At 34.0% G+C, this 21,555-nt stretch overlaps 1 protein-coding gene across 1 annotated transcript in view; it reads left to right on the top strand.

The window, feature by feature from the left end:
- The window catches only part of LOC129235279 (cytoplasmic dynein 2 heavy chain 1-like), a 288,399-nt gene that overhangs the window by 154,520 nt on the left and 112,324 nt on the right, over positions 1 to 21,555 (top strand). Inside the window, 7 exon segments of the mRNA XM_054868999.1 lie at positions 1,397 to 1,552; positions 8,682 to 8,780; positions 9,431 to 9,588; positions 11,988 to 12,234; positions 15,115 to 15,266; positions 16,210 to 16,354; positions 20,598 to 20,871. Of these exon segments, the coding sequence (XP_054724974.1) occupies positions 1,397 to 1,552; positions 8,682 to 8,780; positions 9,431 to 9,588; positions 11,988 to 12,234; positions 15,115 to 15,266; positions 16,210 to 16,354; positions 20,598 to 20,871 (1,231 nt within the window).

The raw sequence follows: 21,555 nt of genomic DNA, 5'->3' as shown, positions 1-21,555 counted from the left end.
ATTTGTTATAGCAAAGATAAATTAATGAGCAGAATCAATTTTTAACTTTATGGTTAATTTCACAATAACAATTATAAATGTAAATCATTTGAGATGTGCACTATGATACTGCTTTAGCATGATTGATAGAGAACGTCTGGCTCAGCAAAATGTTGTTTCAACTATTATTTTCTATTCTTTTGTTAATGTGCAATCTTACAACTGTAACTAATTAGAATTATGTTATACTTTTCCCTTGAAATTCAGAATGAAATCCATTGATGCAAAAAATTGGCAGGTTTGAATTTGTTTCTTATTTGTTGTCTTACATTTATTTATTTATTTATTTTATTTTATTTATTTATTTTTTATTATTATTATTATTTTTTTTTTTTTTTTTGAAAATTTTCCCAAAATTAAATTTGCTTGAAAAAGATCGTAAAGTAGAAAGTAGACTGTATTATTACTAGTAATAAAGTACATGAGTATTTTGTAACAGACCAAGATCTTCGCTTGCTGGTTCATGTAGCTGTTTGAACTCGATTTCACTTCAATGAAATGACAGAAATAAAATATTGTATGCATATATAGAGGATTTTTTTAAACTCTCATGTTTATGGGGAAGGGGGGGGGTTATATCTACCGTGTTCCCTTATTAATTCACTGTTATAGATGCTTTTATGTTGCGAATACTGAAACAAAATTATATTACATGCTCAGATTTAGACGGCTTGAAACGTTTTCATTTTACACTTAAAACTTACATCTAAGGGCAATTTATAACTCACATCATAACGCTTTGCTTATTCTGTACCTCAGAGCCAGAGAAACGTGAGTCACATGATGATAATTTTACAGTAGAGAGGAAATTTTTTTTTCTGGTGCAGGTAAAGGATGGGACGCGCGCTCTTTTAACCCTGGTAAAAAATTGGAAAAGATTTTTTGTAAAGAATTTCGTTCATATGGCTCGATGTGGAATAGGCTTCCACATACAATGCACTAATAAACAGAAAATCGCAATTTTTGGACTTACGTCACTCTGGCTCTGAGGTACAGATGTATCACTCAAAAATTCTGTACCTCAGAGCCAGACTGACGTAAGTCTAAAAGTTGCGATTTTCTGTTTGTTAGTGCATTGTATATGGATTGCAGAAGCCTATTCCGCATCGAGCCATGTGAACGTCATTCTTAAAAAGAAATCCTTGTCAATTTTTTTACCAGGGTTAAAAGAGCGCCCGTCCCATTCTTTGCATGCGTCATAGAAGTTTTCCCTCTCTCCTGTTAAATTAGCATTATGTTAGTTACATCCTTCTGGCTCTGAGGTACAGAATTTATGTGTGTAATGTTTTTTTCAAATATTTTTTAAATTATTTTTTAATTAATTAATTAATTAATTAATTTTTATTTTATTTTTTAGAATGATTTCGTATTGGAAACCTCCCTTGTGGGGACAGTAATGAGTGCCCTTTCTCACCTGAAGGATGTAAAAAATGTTCCTCAATTCTCCATGGCACTTGCCAGGGGCTTAGGGAACAACTTGAGAAAACCAGCCAAGGAAGCTCTTATCAGAGAGGTGGGTACTTTCAAACCATCACGAAATTAACCGTTGGTTAGGTTGCCAGTACATGACTCAAAGTAGAGAAAGCAAGGAAAGTTCAATCACTGAACTACAATGCTACCTCTCCTGAGCTAGAACCTTAGGCCATTAAGGCTAGAACAGCAAGTCGCAATTTTTTTGTATTTCTGTATAAAAACAGGTCTGCAAACTTTTTCGTGGGAGTTTTATTTTCAACACCTTTTTTGCATACACTCCCATTTTAGCCTCTGAACTTGAACGCCTCTTTAAAACTTAAGTGCTTGTTACATATCTCGATCTAGAAAAGTTCTATTACATTTCCGTCTTGTCAGACGATAATTAGGTTTTCTGGCCCTTATTTAGATATTCAAGTGAAAGGAGGAGAAGAAAGTGTGCTATGGGGTTTTAATTAAAAGCACAAATAAAAATCTCGATCTTTTGAAGCGTTAGTATTCTGAAACATCGATTTTTTAAAAATATATATTCATTCTTACTGAGGTCTGACAAATGTTTTCATTAAAAGACGGGTAAATTCATGGAAATTATTTATTTATAACAAAAAAACTTTGAACAGAATTCCTTATTTTCGAATTCCTTAATAATAAGAAATAAGCAACAAATGCACATACTAGAATGCAAAACACTGAAACATCAACTAAATTAATAGAAATAGTTTTGTAACCACTTTTAGTTTTCCACTAGAGTAATATAAAAACTAAAAATGAGTTTTTAATGATTAAAAGTCATTTTTTAAAGCTGGACAAAGTGAATGGGAGCCTGATTGCTCTAAAACGCCGGAGTCGATAACTTTGAGCAAAAGCTGTAATTATGCTCTACGTGGTGTAGTTTTATACTCATGTCAGAAAACCACAAGATCTAATCATCTTACGTAATTAAACGGTCGCAAAAATGATGATTTCTGTATAAAAGAGCGTTTTTTCACGAGTTTATATGCGTGCTACTCAAAATCTTATGAGCTCAAACTCACACAAATACTAGAACGAATCAGCAGCCAAATGTACTTTAAGTTCCCAAAATTTCATGCTTCCAGTGTAATAAAATTTTCTGTAACCTTGACCACAACATGGCAATTCTCACAGAACTGATTCCCCATTTTGGAGCACTATATTTTGAATATCCTAGATACTCAGGTTTCGGATCTCGGAAGCTGAAAATTTGCATAGGTTAGCTTCAAAGACATGTCTACACCTCTATAAAATTTCATCCCCTTCGGGGATGATCGAGCAGGGAGAATTTTAAAAATTTAGGTCAGTTGATGTGGACTCACTCTGATATAACATTGTGACTATTCACATGCATCTTTGATTATTTTTGACTTTATAATGATCATAAATCAATGCCATATTTTAGGAAGAGGATAGCGATTAGGTAAGAGATTGAGTTCATAATTACAGCAGAATTTGCATGCACGCTACTTACTCGTAGTAATAAACTTTTTTAAATAAACAAATTTATTAAATTTGGCTAAAAAAGTAAAACATAAAAACATAACAAACAAAGTCAAAAAAAAAAAAAAAAAAAAAGAAAAAGAAAAGAAAACCACCTAGGAAAAAAAGTCACAGGTTTGTTAGACAATAACAAAAGATCAAAAGATGCGGGTGAAATGTGCATAATGTTTATATCAGAGTGATTCAACGTCAACTGACCGGATTTTTCAAACTGTCCTCGCTCGATCATCCCCGAATGGGATGAAATTTTATAGAAGCGTAGAGATGTCTTCGAAACTAAACCTGATGCTAATTTTCAGCTTTCGAGATCCGAATCCTGAGGATCTAGGATCTCCAAAATATAGGCTCCAAAATGGCGGATCAGCTTTGTGAGAAGAATTGTCATGTTGTGGTCAAGGTTACAGAAAATGTTATTACACTGGAAGCATGAATTTTTGGAAGCTTAAAGTACATTTGGCTGTTGATTCATTCTAGTATTTATGTGAGTTTGAGTTCATAAGATTTTGAGTAGCACGCATATAAACTCGTGAAAAAACGCTCTTTTATACTGAAATCGTCATTTTTGAGACCGTATGATTAAGTAATATGATTAGATCTCATGGTTTTCTGACATGAGTCTAAAACTACACCACTTTAGAGCATAATTACAGCTCTTGCTCAAAGTTATTAACTCAGGCGTTATAGAGTAATTGACCTAAAACTTAAGTTCTTGTTGTTTCAAATTACCAACTTTGAGACCGCATAGTTAAAAAAGTTGATTAGTTGCCATGGGTTTCTAACCTGAACTTTAAACTGCATCACTTGGACTATAACTACTGCTGTGTCCCAAAGTTGTTGACCCTTCGCGATCAAAGATATTGACCTCTAAACTTGGCCATTTTAAAAAAAACTCATCAACTTTCAGACCGTTTAACTACTAAAGCCAAGGCAAACGAAAGCTTATTTTATACTTTTCTTAGTACTTTACTGTGGTGAGTATTTAGTCATATACAAATTTCCGAGGATTTCTCACGGCTTTAGCAGATATCCGGGCCAAAACAAGGCAGAATAATATTAAAAAATTGCATTTTCAATTGACCTTGTCCCTCAAAGCCATGATTGAGTCACCAAAATATAATAGAATGTTACTACTATCAAGTAGTATTCTTATTTAAAAGAATTGGCTTGGTTAACTTATAGCTTTTGAAGCAAAGCAATCATACATTTAGCTCTTTTTTTTCATCACCTTAAACTTTGACCCCTACTCAAGGACAAACAAATCAGTTTTTTAAAAAAGAAACTTCACTTTTTCTTATCATAGTACCACTAACATATCCTGAAATTTTTACGAAAATTGAAGACATCAACTATCAAAAGTGTCCAGCTTTTAAAAAAATGACTCTTAATGTGACAGAATTAGTGATTTTGTTTTCGAATAAATTTAGTTATAGGACTTTAATAAGACGAATAACTAGGTGTTCTAGTAGATTTACTTAACACTGAGTGACTAGGAAAAGTTGCCCAAATTTGGTGAAATATCGCCAAGTTACAGCCACCAAGAGTGACGAGCTGGGACGAAACCTCCGAAATACACACTGTGAAAACGATTCAGAAACGTTCCTGGAAAATAATAGGCAGCTGATGTGCCCAATTTCAACCAGTAACATATCTTACAAAAAACCAGGAACGTTTACCGATAAAAGTGAGTAACCTTCCTGAAATACTGGGAAATCTCCAATGTTAAAGCCATTCGTGAACCTTGTACAGAAATTGAATAGGTTTAATGTATTTTATTAGAACCTTCCTGGTTTACCAAGAAAGCTCCAGAAGCATTAGCGCAACCATAGCCAAAGATACGCGAAGAATTGCAAGCAAGAACCAAACATATTCCTTGCCTGCAATACCCGCCGCGCAAAGCTGCAGCTATCCAGTGACTTATTTGCTCCCATTGGGAGCTTAGTCAATCCAGACGGGCCGTAATTAAATTAAAGCCGATACACTTAATAAACACGCTCGGTCAACCTTTAAACTGGTGGCAAAAAACATTTTTCATACCAGTGGAAAGTCTGCATTCATGCATCTTTAGCAATTCAGGAAACCTTTTTGCGAAGATACTTGATTTTGCGGGGAAATAGGTGAAAACCTCTGAAATCCCTAAACGTTCCACGGAAATAACCACAGTAACGTTTCGGAATTTTTTTACAGTGCACCACCATTGGTGTTCGCTGTCTTCGGCGGGCTTCTGGCAACGCCAAAAAATGTAAATTTTCTATCACGTGATATGTTTCACGTAAAAGTATATAAACCTTGTCACGACACGCAAGCGAGTCGCATGCCATCCTTTTAAGTTTATTTGCTGACTTTTTGTAAGTGCTGTATTTGCAATATTTAGAAACCAAATAAAATCAAAGTCAATTCTATTTTCACGTAGTGTGATTTCCGATTTATAATATTAAGCTATTTCAAATACCCGCTACATTGGTGACCCGTTCTTTCTTGTCAATATATCATGGTTCCTGTGATTAAACCCAGTTCTAACTCTGCACTGTCTTTACAAAATCTTAAAACACTTGGTGGTCAAGATTTCAACGCTGAAGGACTTGAGCTATTCACTTAAAGCGTTTAGGGTCATTCCATAGTGACTAACGTAACATTCGCAGTTGATTTTCTAACTCTTTTTACTTCAAACCGGGGGTACGAAGAATTTTTTTTTTTTTTTTTTGGTTTAATATGCAGATTTAAAATCTTCAAGGTGACTATTTTTCATTTATACCAAGAATTTGCAGCAAAATAATCGCTGATAGGTATTTTTTCACCAAAAAAGGCATTGTGACAAACGAAACATTTTTGCAACCCTGAGAAACAATGCTTATGTTACGAGTCAATTTTTTCTGAAAGTTACGCAGCATTTAAAATTGGCTGATATATTTTTTAAAAGGTAAGCAGTCTCTTTTAAAAAATACACAACAGATTTATTACAACTGAATTTTTTTGGTCCTTAAATGTACTTTTATGAAAGACTGTGTGTGACTAACGTAGCCATCGAATAACCAGCAATTTATTAGCCAAAAAAAAAAAAATTATATTAAATTAGTTAATTCAACTATTTCCGTAGCAAAATACATTTAATTTACTGACTTACTACATGAGTAATAAATACATTAGTAAGAGTATAATTAAAATTAACAGGCGGCTCTGTGAAAATCAAACATTCCCATGCATGAGAATTGAATATTGTTCAAGACAAGATTCCTCCGTCGAAAAAATGCACCGTTCACGCCAAACCCACATGACCTGTGACGTATCGCGCAGCTGACGAAAGCTGGTCTACGTAGCCGCAACGTATGAAATTTAAAGTTTCTTAGATTTCTCCCGAACCCTTCATCAGATCCAGACAAAATTAGCATGGGACCATCTAGAAAGTATACCCTTCCAAACAAAAAAAGAATTTTTCAAATCGGTTCAGTATTCTTCGAGTAATACGAAAACATACATAAAAAGCCGCAAGACGAAATCATAACCTCCTTTTTTAAAGTTGGTTAAAAACATCGACATCGATGTCGCATCCCTAACCCCTTGTGTCATTAATTTTCTCCACAAACCCTTTTGTGTTCATTCTCAAGAAAAAAAAAACAATTTTGTAAAAGTTGCTTTTCTGTCAGCGTATTGTCAATGCAAGGAAAAAAGCCCACCCTTGCTGCTGTATTATTTTAGTTGTAGACCTTGTATGTTAATACTCAACCATAAAATAAATTCTGAAAAGTTGTTTTACTACATGCGCATTGTTAATGTAAGAAAACAGCCAGAGTGTCATTTTACTTCTTGTTGAGTATGAAGATGTAATTGTATGGATATGTTATTGTATGTGGACATGTCAAAGAATAACTCGCTACTGACTGGTAAAAATGATTCTGTAGCGTTATGAGAACAAATTTCTAATGTATTGTGTCTGCTAAAACGGTTTTCTAAATCACCAAAGCAGTTGTCTTGATAACTCACCGAGGTGCCGTTTTATCGTATTTACTCCATTCATCATTTTTCAGCACTAAAATAAAAAGTTGTTTGAAATTAATTTTATGTAAATCTTATTTACGAAAAAAAAGTGAAATTATCAGAAAAAGAAAAGGGCACAATAAAGTAGCTCTAAACAAAAGGTTCAAATCAAGTTTTGAGAAGCATGTTATTTAAAATTTTAAAAAGTCATGAAATTAAAATAGAGAAGGTAGTAAAATTGAGAAAATTTGATCGTAATAAAATATTTTATGAAAAAGAATAAAACATATGAGAAAAATAAAGTATATGAAAACTCCTTAGTATTTTTGTCTATAAACTAGCAACGAGGCCAATTTTGTTTTCTCAATTGCAACAGTTCCCGGAAATTTACATTTTCGTGCCTCGAGTTACCTTTCGTGCTGTCACTTTTTGATGTCAGACATCAATTTCAAAATTGTATTGTCTAGATTCTCTTTTTTTTTTTTTTTTTTTTTTTTTTTTGTCCTCCTGTGTCACATGAACACTTCCCAGCTACCAATGTTTTCAAGATCTGCAACCTTTCTTTCTTTTAAAGAAAAGTTCGTCAAACAATCAGTACCGAGTTTTTAACCGAACTAATAATGCTAGATACGTGACATCATCCTTCCCGCTATAGAACTCGGCACAAATTCTTCATTCTAAATTAAAGATGATTAAAAAATTTATAAAGGAGTTTTTTCTTTAATTACAATTGATTTCAAAATGATGCAAATTGAATGAATTAAAATTCAAATTTTCAACGGAACATTACTACAATTCATTATTTACGAACAATACAATAAAATTTACATATTTTGCATTGCAGTAAATTTTGCCACTCACATATAACAAATTTTATTCTAAATAATCGAACTTCCGACAGAATTATGATTCCATTCATTCTGCTGACTCTGAACCCTGAAGATATAATTCAAATCAGTATATTTTTACTAATAATAAAGCTCAAAGTCTCTCTGTCTGGATGTCTGGATCTCTGTGACGCGACTAGCGCCTAAACCGTTCGGCCGATTTTCACGAAATTTGGCACAGAATTAGTTTGTAGCAAGGGGATGCGCACCTCGAAGCGATTTTTCGAAAATTCGATTTTGTTCTTTTTATATTCTAATTTTTAAAACATTTTACCGAGCAAATTATCACAACGTGGAAGAGTAAATTACAAAATCATCATAACGTGGAGCAGTAACCTGGGCCAGCAAATGAACATAGCCAATTGGCGATAAATTCATCATTCATTATTTGTAAATATACAGGTGAACGAAATGACCTTTTAATTTTCTACTACGGGCAAAGCCGTGCGGGTGCGCTAGTCATTTAAAAAATAACTAAGTATAATGCATGTTTTTTTTATAATGTCTTTGACTGTAAAGCTCCAAGGGAAGAAGAACGTATGTTCAATGGAAGAACTATATGAGCTACAATTAACTAAAAGTTTTAAGATGTTACCATTATTATTGTTTTTTTTTTTTTGCTACCCAAGTAAATATTTTAAAGGTTAGATTTATAGGTAAAAACGGAAAAAAAAAAGGTGAAAAACAAGTCTTATTTGATCATAACACCCTTCTTCATGCATTAACTTGATTTAAAAAACAATAGTATTTACAAAATAATTCTTTGATACTATTTTTTATTGTTACATTTCTTCACAGGTGTTTTCCTGGACTGGCTGTTCTTTACCTGATCCTAATTATCCTTTAAATACTTACTACGATGAACGCCTAGGCAGAATGGATACTTATCATTTACAGGTGAACATCTTCCCGCGTTTTTCTCTTTTTGCTCCACTGGCCCTTTTCAATACGTTCTTTATAACTTTATACTGCCGTGAGCAGGTACACGGCAGCATCTACAAAATGAGTTTTTGAGACAGAAAGACGATGATGTGTCTCACAGACTGACAGACGATTTTGATTCTCATACAAACATTAGTAAAATGTTGGAATGGGATTTTCTTTTTGCCTTTATTTTCAGCGGAAGATAAATAATCGTGTTTGTACAATAAAATTTAAGTTAAATTTATTTAAAAAAAGCAAAATAAATAAATACATAAAATAAAATAAAACAAATAAATAAATAAAAAATAAAAATTTGCAGATGCTGCTATTTACCTTCCCCAGGCAGTATAAGTTATTATATTTTGTCTGACTGATTTGCATTGCTCTCTTACTCTTTTTAATTTCATCGAAAAAGAAACCCTCTTAAGAGTTTCAAAAAGTTTAAAACGCAGGTTACGGTGGAGTGAATAAGAAAAATAAGAAACTCTTTGCTACTCTTATGATTGGGGTAAATCTAACATGGCATCATTGGATAGGCTACGCATATCCTAATCACAACACTAGGACGCTGCCAAGTTAGGTTTGCTCCAACTATAATTTTTTTTATTTATTTTGTATAGGAGGAAATGGAAGACGCTAGCGTACACCTGGAGGACCCAAGTTCTCTTTCAGTGGTACCAACAGAAGATTGCCTGCGAATGATGGACTCACTGGCACCTTGGCTCTCCGATTTGCAGGCGCAACCCTTCTTACTGGTGGGACCAGATGGATGTGGAAAAAGGTAAACAAAAATGTTTTGCTTATTCTTGTAACAATAGTCTTGGAACAGGAATTATATGTGCATATTAGAAAAGTTTTTGACGTAAGTTGTGGGCCAGATTCAAAAAAAGTGAATTTGAAAAGAAAAAAATCTTTTGAACATGTTTTTAACAGTTTAGCGTTTTCTATTTTTAACAACTTTAATTAAAAACTTGTGGAATCTTTAATGGCTAGTGGGGTTGCTTCTGCGCTTTTGGACAATTTTATCGCAGCACGCTGTTTTTGACAAGTGTTGTATGTAGAAAAACAAACAAGTAAAAATGCGTAAGATGTTTTACATTTAATTGAACTATACTAATAAATTTGTTTAAGACGTTTATTTATTTATTTACTTTTTTAAATATCTTATTTGAGATCCAATTTTTTTTTTTTTTCAACTTATCGGGTAAAGCTTTCTTCATTCATTTTCTAGGTTAAATCAAGTAGAATTCATGCGTACTTTCATAAATGGGTTTAATTTATTTTTTATGTATGTGGGGTAGACCGGGGCACGTTTGCGCGGATTTTTTTCAATAAATTTTCTAATTTTTATATTTTAACCTAGGAAATTTTAGGGACAGTGTGGTTTTATGAAGCAGTTAATGAAGTCATAATTTGTATATTCAGTTGTTGCTCAGCTTGTATTTTAACCGTTAAAAAAAATGTTTTTTGAGCCCCAGTCGGATGCGTAAACTTGCCCCAAACACGGGATCATCTTCATAACTGTTTTGTTTTTTACTAACAAAAATAAAGCATTTCTTTTCGCATACTTGTCATGAGACTGCGTTTTGACATCTAAGACATTGAACCCTGTCTTGTCCTTTTTTTCGATTGGTTTAGTGCTTTCAAACAATAGATGCAAGCACAATATTCTACTTCGTAAACCATATCGTTAACTAATTTCCTTTTGCAGAGTGTACTAACTTTTTCCCTGTCGCAAGTTTGGTTTCATGCTTTTTTCTTTGATGTCTTCTATTTCTGCATCACTAAAAACTTGTAAATTTCTAAGTACTTTTTCCTTTTTGTTTTGTTCTGCCCATTATGTTTTTTTTTTTCTTTGTAGCTTCTAATTCTCTTATCTGAGGGCTTCTTTAATCGGAGTATCAGTTAGGATTGTGAGCATTCTCTTTTTTTCCTTTCCTGGTTCCGGAGCTTTGGTCCTACTTTTTCAAATGGTCTCAGTTGGGGTAGTACATATGTGACGATGTGGGAGGTCTACTAGGAGAAATTCTTGGTTTATCGAAAAGCCTTTTCATTATTTTGACATCTAACGTGGTTCCTGTTAATGTTTTGAATGTAATGTCTTACCATCTTTGAAATAAAGAAAATGTATTACAGGCTGAATAGTGTATAAAGTTAAAGCTGAACAGGCATGAAGTTCATACGAATGTAAGTTATAAGATACGAATCTGTTACTTAATTATAAATGAATGGTGAGTTTCAAAACTAAATAACCTGAAAATACTAAAGGTTTGAGACAGTAGAGAGAGGAAAAAGCGTCTGGGTCCATTTAGGAGTAAGACAGAGTAGTAAGACACAGTAAGAACGTGCGTAAATATGCCCCGACGAAAATGTGTAAATGTGCCCTTTCGGCAAGTTTGGATTTATTTTTAACGTGCAACAAAATTGATTAACTTTTCTGTCCATACAAATACAATTCTGAAAAAAGGATAGAATTCTGCTAATTTTTATATATTTATTTGTTCTTAACCAAGTATTATTTATTCACAATAAGCTTCTAAACGTTCAACACAAAATTTCCTCAACTTGGTAGAAAACAGATTTTTCTATCTGTTATGCTAAACCGAAAATCGACTGATGCTTAAAAACTTGTGAGAATATTTGCTAGGGAGCAGCATCAATCTGGTATGACTGTTGGCTCTCCAGTTATAACTCGTTTTAGAAAAAGGGCACTGCGCAAACGTGCCCCAGTCTTCCCTAATATTGTTTTTAAGATTCAAGACTTCGAATACTGTAAAAGCACTTGTTTTTGCGAGACATAGTTTTCGCGAAAAGGAAGATATCGATGATTTTTGCTAGCTGAAAGTTTCACAAATTTTCAAGCATCTCAACCGAAATCTGAAAAAAAAAAGAAAAAAAGAAATCGCAAGGCTTTTATTTTTGCGATTGCAACGGCCTATCGAAAATTAAAACCTCTCTAAGTAAGTGCTCTTACATTAAACCGATTTAGTTGTAAAATCCATCGGAAATATTTTGTATGAGCCTTAAATTTCCGAAACAAAATCAATATAGATCCCTTTACCAGCAAAAAGTGATTGAAAAGCTTGATGAACTATTAGAATCGTTTGAAGAAAATCGAATATACAACAGCAAAAGACGTTTTTTCCAATAACGTTCCTTATTTGCTGATTTGTTTTTCAGCACGATCCTGCGTAGTTGTTTACGCCGCTTGGGATCGATTGGCTTCTCAACAGTGTCATGTAATGCACAAACCGGACCGCAGCATGTACTACAGAAATTAGGTTCTCAATGTGCAGTGATTGGAGCCCAAGGTGGACGCATCTTGCGCCCTAGAGAGCACGAGCGACTCCTCCTCTATCTAAAAGACCTTTGCCTGCCCAGAGCTGACAAATGGGGCACCTCGCAGCTTCTTGCATGGTTGCAACAGGTAAGAGTATTCTGTACTTTCAATGAGAAGTCTGTAAAATTCATAATAATGGTAAAGGGTCATTCCATAGAAATGTCAACCTCATCCTCAGAATTTTTTTTTCCACAAAGCCTTAATTGTGACCTATCATTTCATTCAGCATACTTTCCAGTACATAAATCCAGTAGCCGTTTGCAAACATTTCATTCGGTGCATTTCTTCTGACTCTAAACGTGCGAGGTTGTAGAAAAGGCTTAGTATGTGCAAAAAACATGCGTCTACGTTTTCTTGTCTAATGTAAAATATTTTGCTAATTTTTAAAAGAACTATGTTTATTCTAAATAATTAGATGTTGGCCCAATAAAATTGACTGTTCTTTTTGCATACATTATAAGATAAGTATTTCAATTAATTTGGTTATTTCACTGAAAATATTTACGTTACGTTAGTCACGAAAATGCACTATTTTCTGCTTAAAAACTAAACAAGATGATTGAACCAAACAGCACTTTTTATTTTCTTATATCCGTGTCATATCCACTTAAAAAGTGCAAAATATTTATTTTAGTATCAGTAGATATAAAATAATTAGTGTGACTAACGTAACATTTGAGCTGTGACTAACGTAACAGTTTGCATGTGACTAACGTATCATTTTAAAAATGACTGCTAATATTTAAAACTTATTTAATTTAATGTCCATTTTCATGAACAATTTTGAATATGTAGGCATTCTGTATTGATTAAAAATATAAAGGGTGAAAAATACCAGTATTATTACATTGTAGACTTTCTGTTTACTTAGAAAAATCTTATTCTAAAGGTCTTTATAAATATACTTCCAATTTAAAGAATTATTAAAAAAGAAAAAAAGATGAGTAAAGCAAAATGAGTACTCTGCTGAATGTGCATTCAACACAAGAATCCAAGCTTAAGGATTAAGATAATAGAAATACAATGTTAACAAAGGATAACGTCTCTATTTTTTAGAAAATACATTTCCAGCAATTATTAAAATGAAGTAATGGCTGCTCGTTGGAAAACATTTGAAGATGTTACATCATGATACAGTGACAAAAAGCGCTGCGGCCATATATTTCAGAAAATTCAAGAATGATCATTTAGAAATTCAAACATTTGCGGTGATATCTGGAATTAAAATGCATTCTCCAAAAACGTTCGAATATTTTTTTTCAATATTACATTTTAATTCAAAAGCATGTGCAACACTATTCGTTCGATGAATCAGTAAACCTTAAAAAATAATATGCCATTTAAAAGTACTACGGAGTTTCTTATAACGATAACTAGTATATCGGCAGAATACTAGAATTCGGTGAAACTATCAACTTGCATAAAGTTAATTTTTTAAAAGAGAGATATTTAGGATTTAATAACCCACACACACAAGAATGATGTCATTCAGTTTGTAAAAGCAGTTTTTTTATTTGTTTATTTTTTTTGTCGCATATTCCAATTGAGTTAATTAAACTGAATCCTTCCATTCAATTTCTTACACTAATGTTGAAGAAAAAGTAAAGAAAGAACCATAATGCAACACAAAGAAGGTTCCTAAAAAGTGTAAAAGTAATATCAGAGCAAGATATTAATTATAAAAAGTATTTTTATATGCATTCATTGCTTGTTATTCGATGGTTACGTTAGTCACGTTACGTTAGTCACACACAGTTTTACGTAAAAGTACCATTAAAGGCCAAAAAAGATTCATCTGTAACAAATCTGTAGTACATTTTAAAAAATAGATTGTTTACCTCTTACAAATATATCGGCCAATTTTAAATGCCTGCGTAAGTTTCAGAAAAATTTGCCTCGTAACATAAGCATTGTTTCTCAGGGTTGCAAAATTGTTACGTTAGTCACGATGCCTTTTTTGGTGAAAAAACACCTGTCAGCGCTTATTTTGCTTCAAATTCTTGGTAGAAATGAAAAATAGTGACCTTGTACATTTTAAATCTACATATTAAACCAAAACACATTTATTTTTACTCCCGGTGTAAGTAAAAAGAGTTTGAAAATCAGCTGCGAATGTTACGTTAGTCACTATGGAATGACCCTAAAATTATCATTTTCTTTATTTCCTGTGGATTTGCATTTTTTCCCCAACATTCACAGACAAGTTAGGAGAAAAAAAAAGAAGAATATAGTCTTTGCATTTGGCAAAATGTACACTCCTTTCGTAATTCCCAAGAACTTAAAAATAGTTTGTGAGAACTGTCTTAGAAGAACTAATACTAAGTTTAAAAAAAATCAAGAAAAAGAGAAGAAAAAGCTCAAGCGAGCCATGTATCTACCATAGATGCAATATTAACTAGATACACAACGAGAAACGGGTTCCATGGGCAACCGAGACGAACTATTAGACGGGCAAGAGTCCGAAAAGCGCATGCTCGTGACTTAGCACATGCGCACCAACAACTTTTGCCGGAAGACTGATACGGTGCAAACAGCGTGCTTCCTCGTAGGCTATGCTGTTGCCCGTTTAATTCAAGATTTGCGCTTTCAATGGTGACCAATGCTTTCCCATACCGGGTGTACATCTAGTTATACTACATCTATGGTATCTAATAATAGTACTTGTACCTGATATTACAATGAATCTCGTAGACAAGAAAATTTAACTCATTTCTTTTACTATACTTTCCCTCTTAAGGGCTTCCTCATGCACATCCCTGAGCTGCCGATAAATTTCAGCTGCTTTCACATTTTTTACGTTAATAAAGGATTAACGGTGCTTATTTAAGAGTTCGTAGAATTTTCATGTAACTGAGACCTTTTAATGTTTAAAAGTTAACTCAAATGCTGTTGAATTTCTCTCTAATGATGGCTTAAAAATTTGAAGCGTAGTTTTTTGAAGCATTTATCACCTTGTGTTTATTACAGGTGCTGACGTACCACGGCTATTATGACGAAAATGCAGAGTGGATTTGGATAGAAGGCATTCAAATCGTGGGATCAGTAAGCAGTACCTCACTGGCCGGAAGAACTACTCTGAACGCCCGATTCACAAGTCTCATGCACATCTGTGCAGTTGAGTAAGTATATCGATTTCTGTAACAAGTAATCATTGAAACCATCTGTGACGTTGAGTAAGCTTATCAATTTCTCTAACAAGGAGTCATTAAATGAATGGAGATGCGCATTTGTGTTGTTGAGTAATGTTTCGATTTCTGTAATAAGTAAATTTTACATTCGTGCGATCTTTGTGCATCTATGATGTTGTGTAAGTACATCCATTCCCATAACGAGTAATCATTAGATGCACGGAGATGCACATTTGTACTGATGAGTAAATGTATCGATTTCTGTAACAAGTAATCATTAATTGCACCAGATGTACATCAGCGTCGTTTATTTAGTATTTCAATTTAATTAAAAGAGTAAGAATTAAATGAAGATGTACATCGGTACAGTTAGTTAAGTATCGAAAAGTAATCATTAAATGCATGGAGTTGAACTGTAACTTTTAGTTAGTTTATCGACTTAAATTACAAGTAATCTTTAAATGCTAGAAGGTACATTAAATATTTCAGTTTTTCAAATTCTAAACATAAAGTAACCATAACAGCACTCAGAATTTTTCCTAGAAGTGCACATTAAAAGATCACGTTCACGCGGTCATATCAGAGTTTAAAAAATCTTAAATAGAGAATTGATGCATATAGTAGACATAGAGGCAAACCATGAAGGATTGAAAGAATTTCTGAATGACTTTAAAAACAATAAAATCTCTAACTCGAAAGTAAAGGTCAGAGGCTAAAGTATTTGGAAAACCCTTGTGCAGAGCAAGACAAACACTAACAGGTGCTGTAAAAGGTAAAACAAAATAAGAAGAGAAGATCTAAAAGAACCTAGAGAACATGGATTCAAATGTACCTAATATATATTTACATCAATTTATGTTGAAAAATTAAAATTATACATCATGTTTGATTTTTTATCGTTCTTCATAGAAGGTGATGTGTTTTTCTACCATAGCTATCCGAGCCAAGAGCAGTTGCAGAGCATTTACCGGCGAGCATTGAGTCCAATTATTATGGAGGCATTGCCACGGCATCAAGTCTGGAGCAGTGCTGCAGAGATCCGACGACTTGTTGGTTCCATGGTGCAGCTCTTGGAAGCTGTAAGTGTAAAATAATTTTTATCCTAAAAGGATAAAAATTATTTAGTTCAATTTAGACTAGGTCATTTTTATGCGTAGTCCTCAAAATAAGCTTTTAAGCTGTTAATGGTTACATTAATCCTACCGACGTTTCAAAGCGATATATGTACGAGGTCTTTCCCGAAGGTAATGTCAGTGAGTCGAATCCTAGACATTTATTTATCCAACCATTAAAATAAATATAAAGGTTACAAAATAGACTTCTTCTGAGTTGATTTATCGCTTGTTGTGAGATTTTCGGACATACGGTTGGCCTTTTCCGGAATGTCCTTCAGAGCTTTGGTACAAGTCTTTATCAAATGTCTCAAAGTGGTCAGAATTAGGGATGTGTCGTTCATGAACGAAAGGGTCAAAAAGAAAGAGTCCTTAATATGAATGGATCCGTTCATTCACGTTAAAAATGAACGACCATTCTTTTAAACGGTAAGCAGTTTGGAACATTGTTTTGATACACTTGTTATAAAATCGCATTTTTTTGAGCAATCACGATTGCTGATTGTTTTCATTTGACCGTCTTTGATGTCCGTGCCTTTTTCAGCTTGGAACAGGGGCCTCTGCAGCACCATCGCCCTTCGGCCTTTGCTGGCGCGTCTCCTCTGGTCCTGACCACTGTCCCCCGGAATCCAGTGGCGTGCATGTCCCACACACGCGCGTGCCTTTACACACATACACACTGACACACATACACACTGACACACATACACACTGACACACATACACACTGACACACATACACACTGACACACATACACGCTGACACACACACACACACACACTTGCCTTTACACACACACACCCGCCTTTACACACTTACACACACGCCTATGTGCATACACGCCCGCCCAGAAGGAGAGACAGGCTTGAGGGGACAGAAGCCGTTTCTAGAAACAATAACTCCAATGAGTAGGGTCCTGCAGAAACTCGTGATTGCGAAAAACATAATTTAAATTCAAAATTTCAGAATTCAAATTAGTTTTTTTTTTTTTTTTTTTGGAATTACATTCATCTACAAATTTTCAACGCTCAATCAATCTTAAATTTTCTTTTTTCTCAGTGCAGTACAATATATTCATTTCGAATCTTTTTACTTTATGCTTTATTCATTATTTGTCTTTAACCGTTGCAGTTCATTTGCATTTTTCCAATGTATCCATTAGTAATGTTTTGTTTAACTTGTTTGGGCTACTAACAAAATGTTTGAACTTCCTGTCCCACGCACCTACTAAAATCCTACTCACGGCTTATGTGGCCAACATTATTTCTAAACATACCTTTTATCACTTCTCCGGCGATCATTTTGTCTTCTATGACAGGGATTTTCAAACTGGGTGCCGCATAAATTGGCGAGGGGTACCGCGAAGTGTCCGTTTTTTGTGGCAATTCTCCCCAGAGCTTTTAAGACTTATTAAAGAATCATATTGCCAATACAGAAACAACGTTGACTTTGCTGTAGAAAGGAACTGTACAAGCGTTGTTTCCCAAATGTTCGATATGTGAACCTTTCGTATTGTGGCAGAGATTAAGTCTTAAAACTAATTCATCTGTCACTCGCTGTAACATGTCACAAACAATGATCATTCATGGTCGTTCCTCATTTTCCTCAAGAACGAGCTTCTTAGTCGTTGGATCTGACGAGGTTCTGACGACGAAAATCAACTTCTCCGTGCCCACCCTGCTCTCTAGACCCACTAGACCTAACTCAAAGCGTCATTTTTAATGGTGTCTCATCAGAGATCATGAACTTTTGCCCCATGAACCACATGATGTGCAAGATTTGCGCCAAAAGATTACAACCACATTTTATACGATTTATCGTGACATTTACATCAAGTGAAACAAGAATTAGACTTTAGACTTGATATCTGCAGAAGTACAAAAAGTCCATCAATCGAGCATTTCGGAAACATAACTCATACAGTTTCATTCCAAAGTAAAGTCAGCGTTGTTGCTGTACTGGTTATATATTTGTTTTAATAGGGGTTCTAAATCCCAGAAGGAATTGTGATATGTGTCTATACAAGAGAAAGGGGGACTAAGGTGCCGATTAAAAATTCTAATTTTTAAAGTGTGCCGCGAGTCGGAAAAGTTTGAGAGCCCCTGTTCTATAACATCCCGATCGACTTCCATCTATATTGGTTTGGCTTTATTTTTAACTTGGTTGGCGACCTCAAAGTTGCTTTTTTTAACAATCAATAACCAGAGATTTTTGATAAGGATTATTACTATCTATTTTTTATTCCATTTAAAAAGATGTTGCGTTTTTAATTTTTCTTTTCTCAACTGTACTGTGGAATAATTTTAAAGCTACCTAATATTTAGGTAAGTCTTTTTTTTTTTTTAAATTAAGTACCGATGTATGAACTACCGACTATATATTTGTTACTTTTTTCGCTATACATGGTCTATTGGTAATACTATATGTATATATACAGTGCTGTAGCTGGAAAAAAATATTGCAATGAACGCTCCTTTTTCTTTTGGGTAGATCTCATGGTTGACAGATGTTTGTTTCGGGGTCAAAAAAGGTCAGTTTCGACAACTTACGCCATTTTTTATTCAAAAAGCAAATGTTTACCTTAAAAAAAAACTTTATTTTAAAACCAATTTACAGTAATTTGGCTGTAACTACTCCCCCCCCCCGTTAATTCTTTTTAAATTAATGTCCTCTTGTCTTTTTTCAAATCATATTCTGAATTGCTTTAAAGAACATTAGTTCTGTATTTACTTCAACATTTGCTTTTCAATATATCAAGAAATGCTTTCGTCTTGTCTACTTGCTGACTCGACTCGTGACGCGGTCTGAAATCTGTGAGGCTCTTTTTCGGTATGCTGCTCCCACACACTGACGAAGAAACAGCTTAAATTATTCTTATCCGAACATGCTTCATCTAACCCCAAATAAAATATTTATTGATTAATTTTTCACAGACATATTTTCTTACGTTTAGATAATTTTAGTTACTTTTCCTTTAAAGAATATTACTGATCTTATGAAACGTTTCGAATGTATGTGACTATGTCTTGCAGAGAGATCACCTGCGACTTCGATAAAGGAACGAAGTCGTTCAAATGAACGAGTCGAATAAACGGATCAAAATAATGAACGATCCTTTGATGAATGGATCATTAAAAAGAACGACAATTCCCACCTCTAGTCAAAATACTTTTCTTTCATGTCGGTTTTCAAATAGGAGAAAAAGTTTAAGTTGAGAAGAGTCTCGTCAGGATTATAGAGTGGCAGGGGTATTGTTAACACCTTTGAATATCGACCGAGAGAATGTGGTCTTCGGTTGTAACCACAGTCATAGTTTCCACAGACACATGTGTGTCGAAGCGGTGAAAAGCTTCAAGCAAGCGCTTTTCACCCCTTCAGACAATAGATCACAATCCCTTGAACAGTAATTTTTTGAATATTTAATGTCTATGTGTGGATAAGGAATACTCAACAAGCTGTATGAGTTCAAGATTTTAGTCACACGTTTTTGCCTGTGATAGCTGTTGATAGCCTTCCAGGGCGAAGTTCGTGACTGACCTCTTCACGAATTTCACAAATCGCTTGTGTTCTTCAAAATTTCTTTTAAGGAAACTTCCCGTTCCTTTAAAAACCATTACGAACGCTCTCTGTATAGTGGGAAAAGTTTCCACCTAAAAGAAGCCGAGTTTCATACAAAACATGATAGCAATATTTTCCTCCGTCGATAGCGTCTTGCACGAAAGATAAAGACAATACTTGCGAAAATACCTGTCTTTACTCCCCAAATGGTCAAAATGTCGCCAGAAACAATATATTAACTTGAAAACAATCTCTTTTGAAGCCTTTATAAGTATTTAAGCGGTTGAATCAATAAACATCTTTTAATCGACTCATTGACATTACTTTCCAAACAGACCATACATTCCAGATTAAGCTTGCTTTAAAACAAATTGCTTGAAACAAAATAATGAGGGTTTGCAAATTTGTACTCTTGTTGAAAAAAACTCTCTTGTTGTACTCTTGTTGTTTTTTTAATGTCATTTATGATTTATGTTTCCCTGTTTCAATTATCATTCATTTATGCACCAAGAGAGAGCAAAAGAAAACACACACACACACACCACAATTTGACTCTTTCAGCGTTAACGATTCACATTTTGGCGATTTAGAGACAAAAGCATGAACTTAATATTTTTTACCTGATACATTTATTATATATGGTATTTTCAGATGCGCAATGAATTCAGCAGTGATGTGCACAGCCATTGCCGATTTACTCCTGTTGATTTGACTCGGTGGGTAATGTCCTTATTTCGGCACCCTCTTTCACAAGAAGGTGATTCTACTCCGGATGCTCCAGAAGGCCTCTTGAGAGCATGGGCGTATGAAGCGGCCCGCATTTTCCGAGACAGACTTATAAACCAAGAGGCAAGAAACAAGTTTGAGGCTCTAATTTTCTCCATTTTACGCAAGGATTGGGGTGTATCCATTGGAAATGTAAACGGTGAGTATTATAGCACTATGTTGGTTCAAATTTGAAATAATGTTGATAAATATTTACTGTTTCATTTTATGCCTGTGCCAAAAAAATATTGCAACCCATTTTATGACTATAGCTTGGTTCCAAAATGACGATTGTCAATTTTGTTAAACGAGAAAATCGCCCGTCAAAGGTATGACTGGTGAAAATTGCTTCTACATTTGAATGAAGCAATGCCTGTTTGGAGATATATTGATTGTTGAAATTTTGACCGTAACTCCAGTAGATAGCGTCCATTGTTGACCACTTTTTTAACACGCTTTTATTAGCTTCACCTGTATGTATGTATGTATCTTGTAATGGAATCTTGCAGCTCAAATTTCGTCCACTTCCTGCAATCGGATTCTTTTGAAATTTGGCACGCGACCTCAGACCCGATGACAATGCAATATTCTATAATCAAATTAATTAATTAACTCTTTTAATTGTTAGTTTCCTCCAATTTTAAGAAATATTTTGGCATAAATCCAACAATGTAAACAAGGAAAAAATTTTAAAAAATACATTAAAAAATGCTCCCAAAAAATATTTCAAAATATCTACAAAAAACTTTAATTTTTCTGCATCAGACAAAATTTGTTCCAATGTTCCAAGGTAATTAGAACATGAAATATAATTGTTTTTAACTAATTTCATGCCAAAATTTAG

Source organism: Uloborus diversus, chromosome 2 (genome assembly GCF_026930045.1).
Source record: "Uloborus diversus isolate 005 chromosome 2, Udiv.v.3.1, whole genome shotgun sequence".
NCBI lineage: Eukaryota > Metazoa > Arthropoda > Arachnida > Araneae > Uloboridae > Uloborus > Uloborus diversus.
Note: the sequence above shows the minus strand (reverse complement) of the source record. Positions and strands in the feature narration are given on the sequence as shown.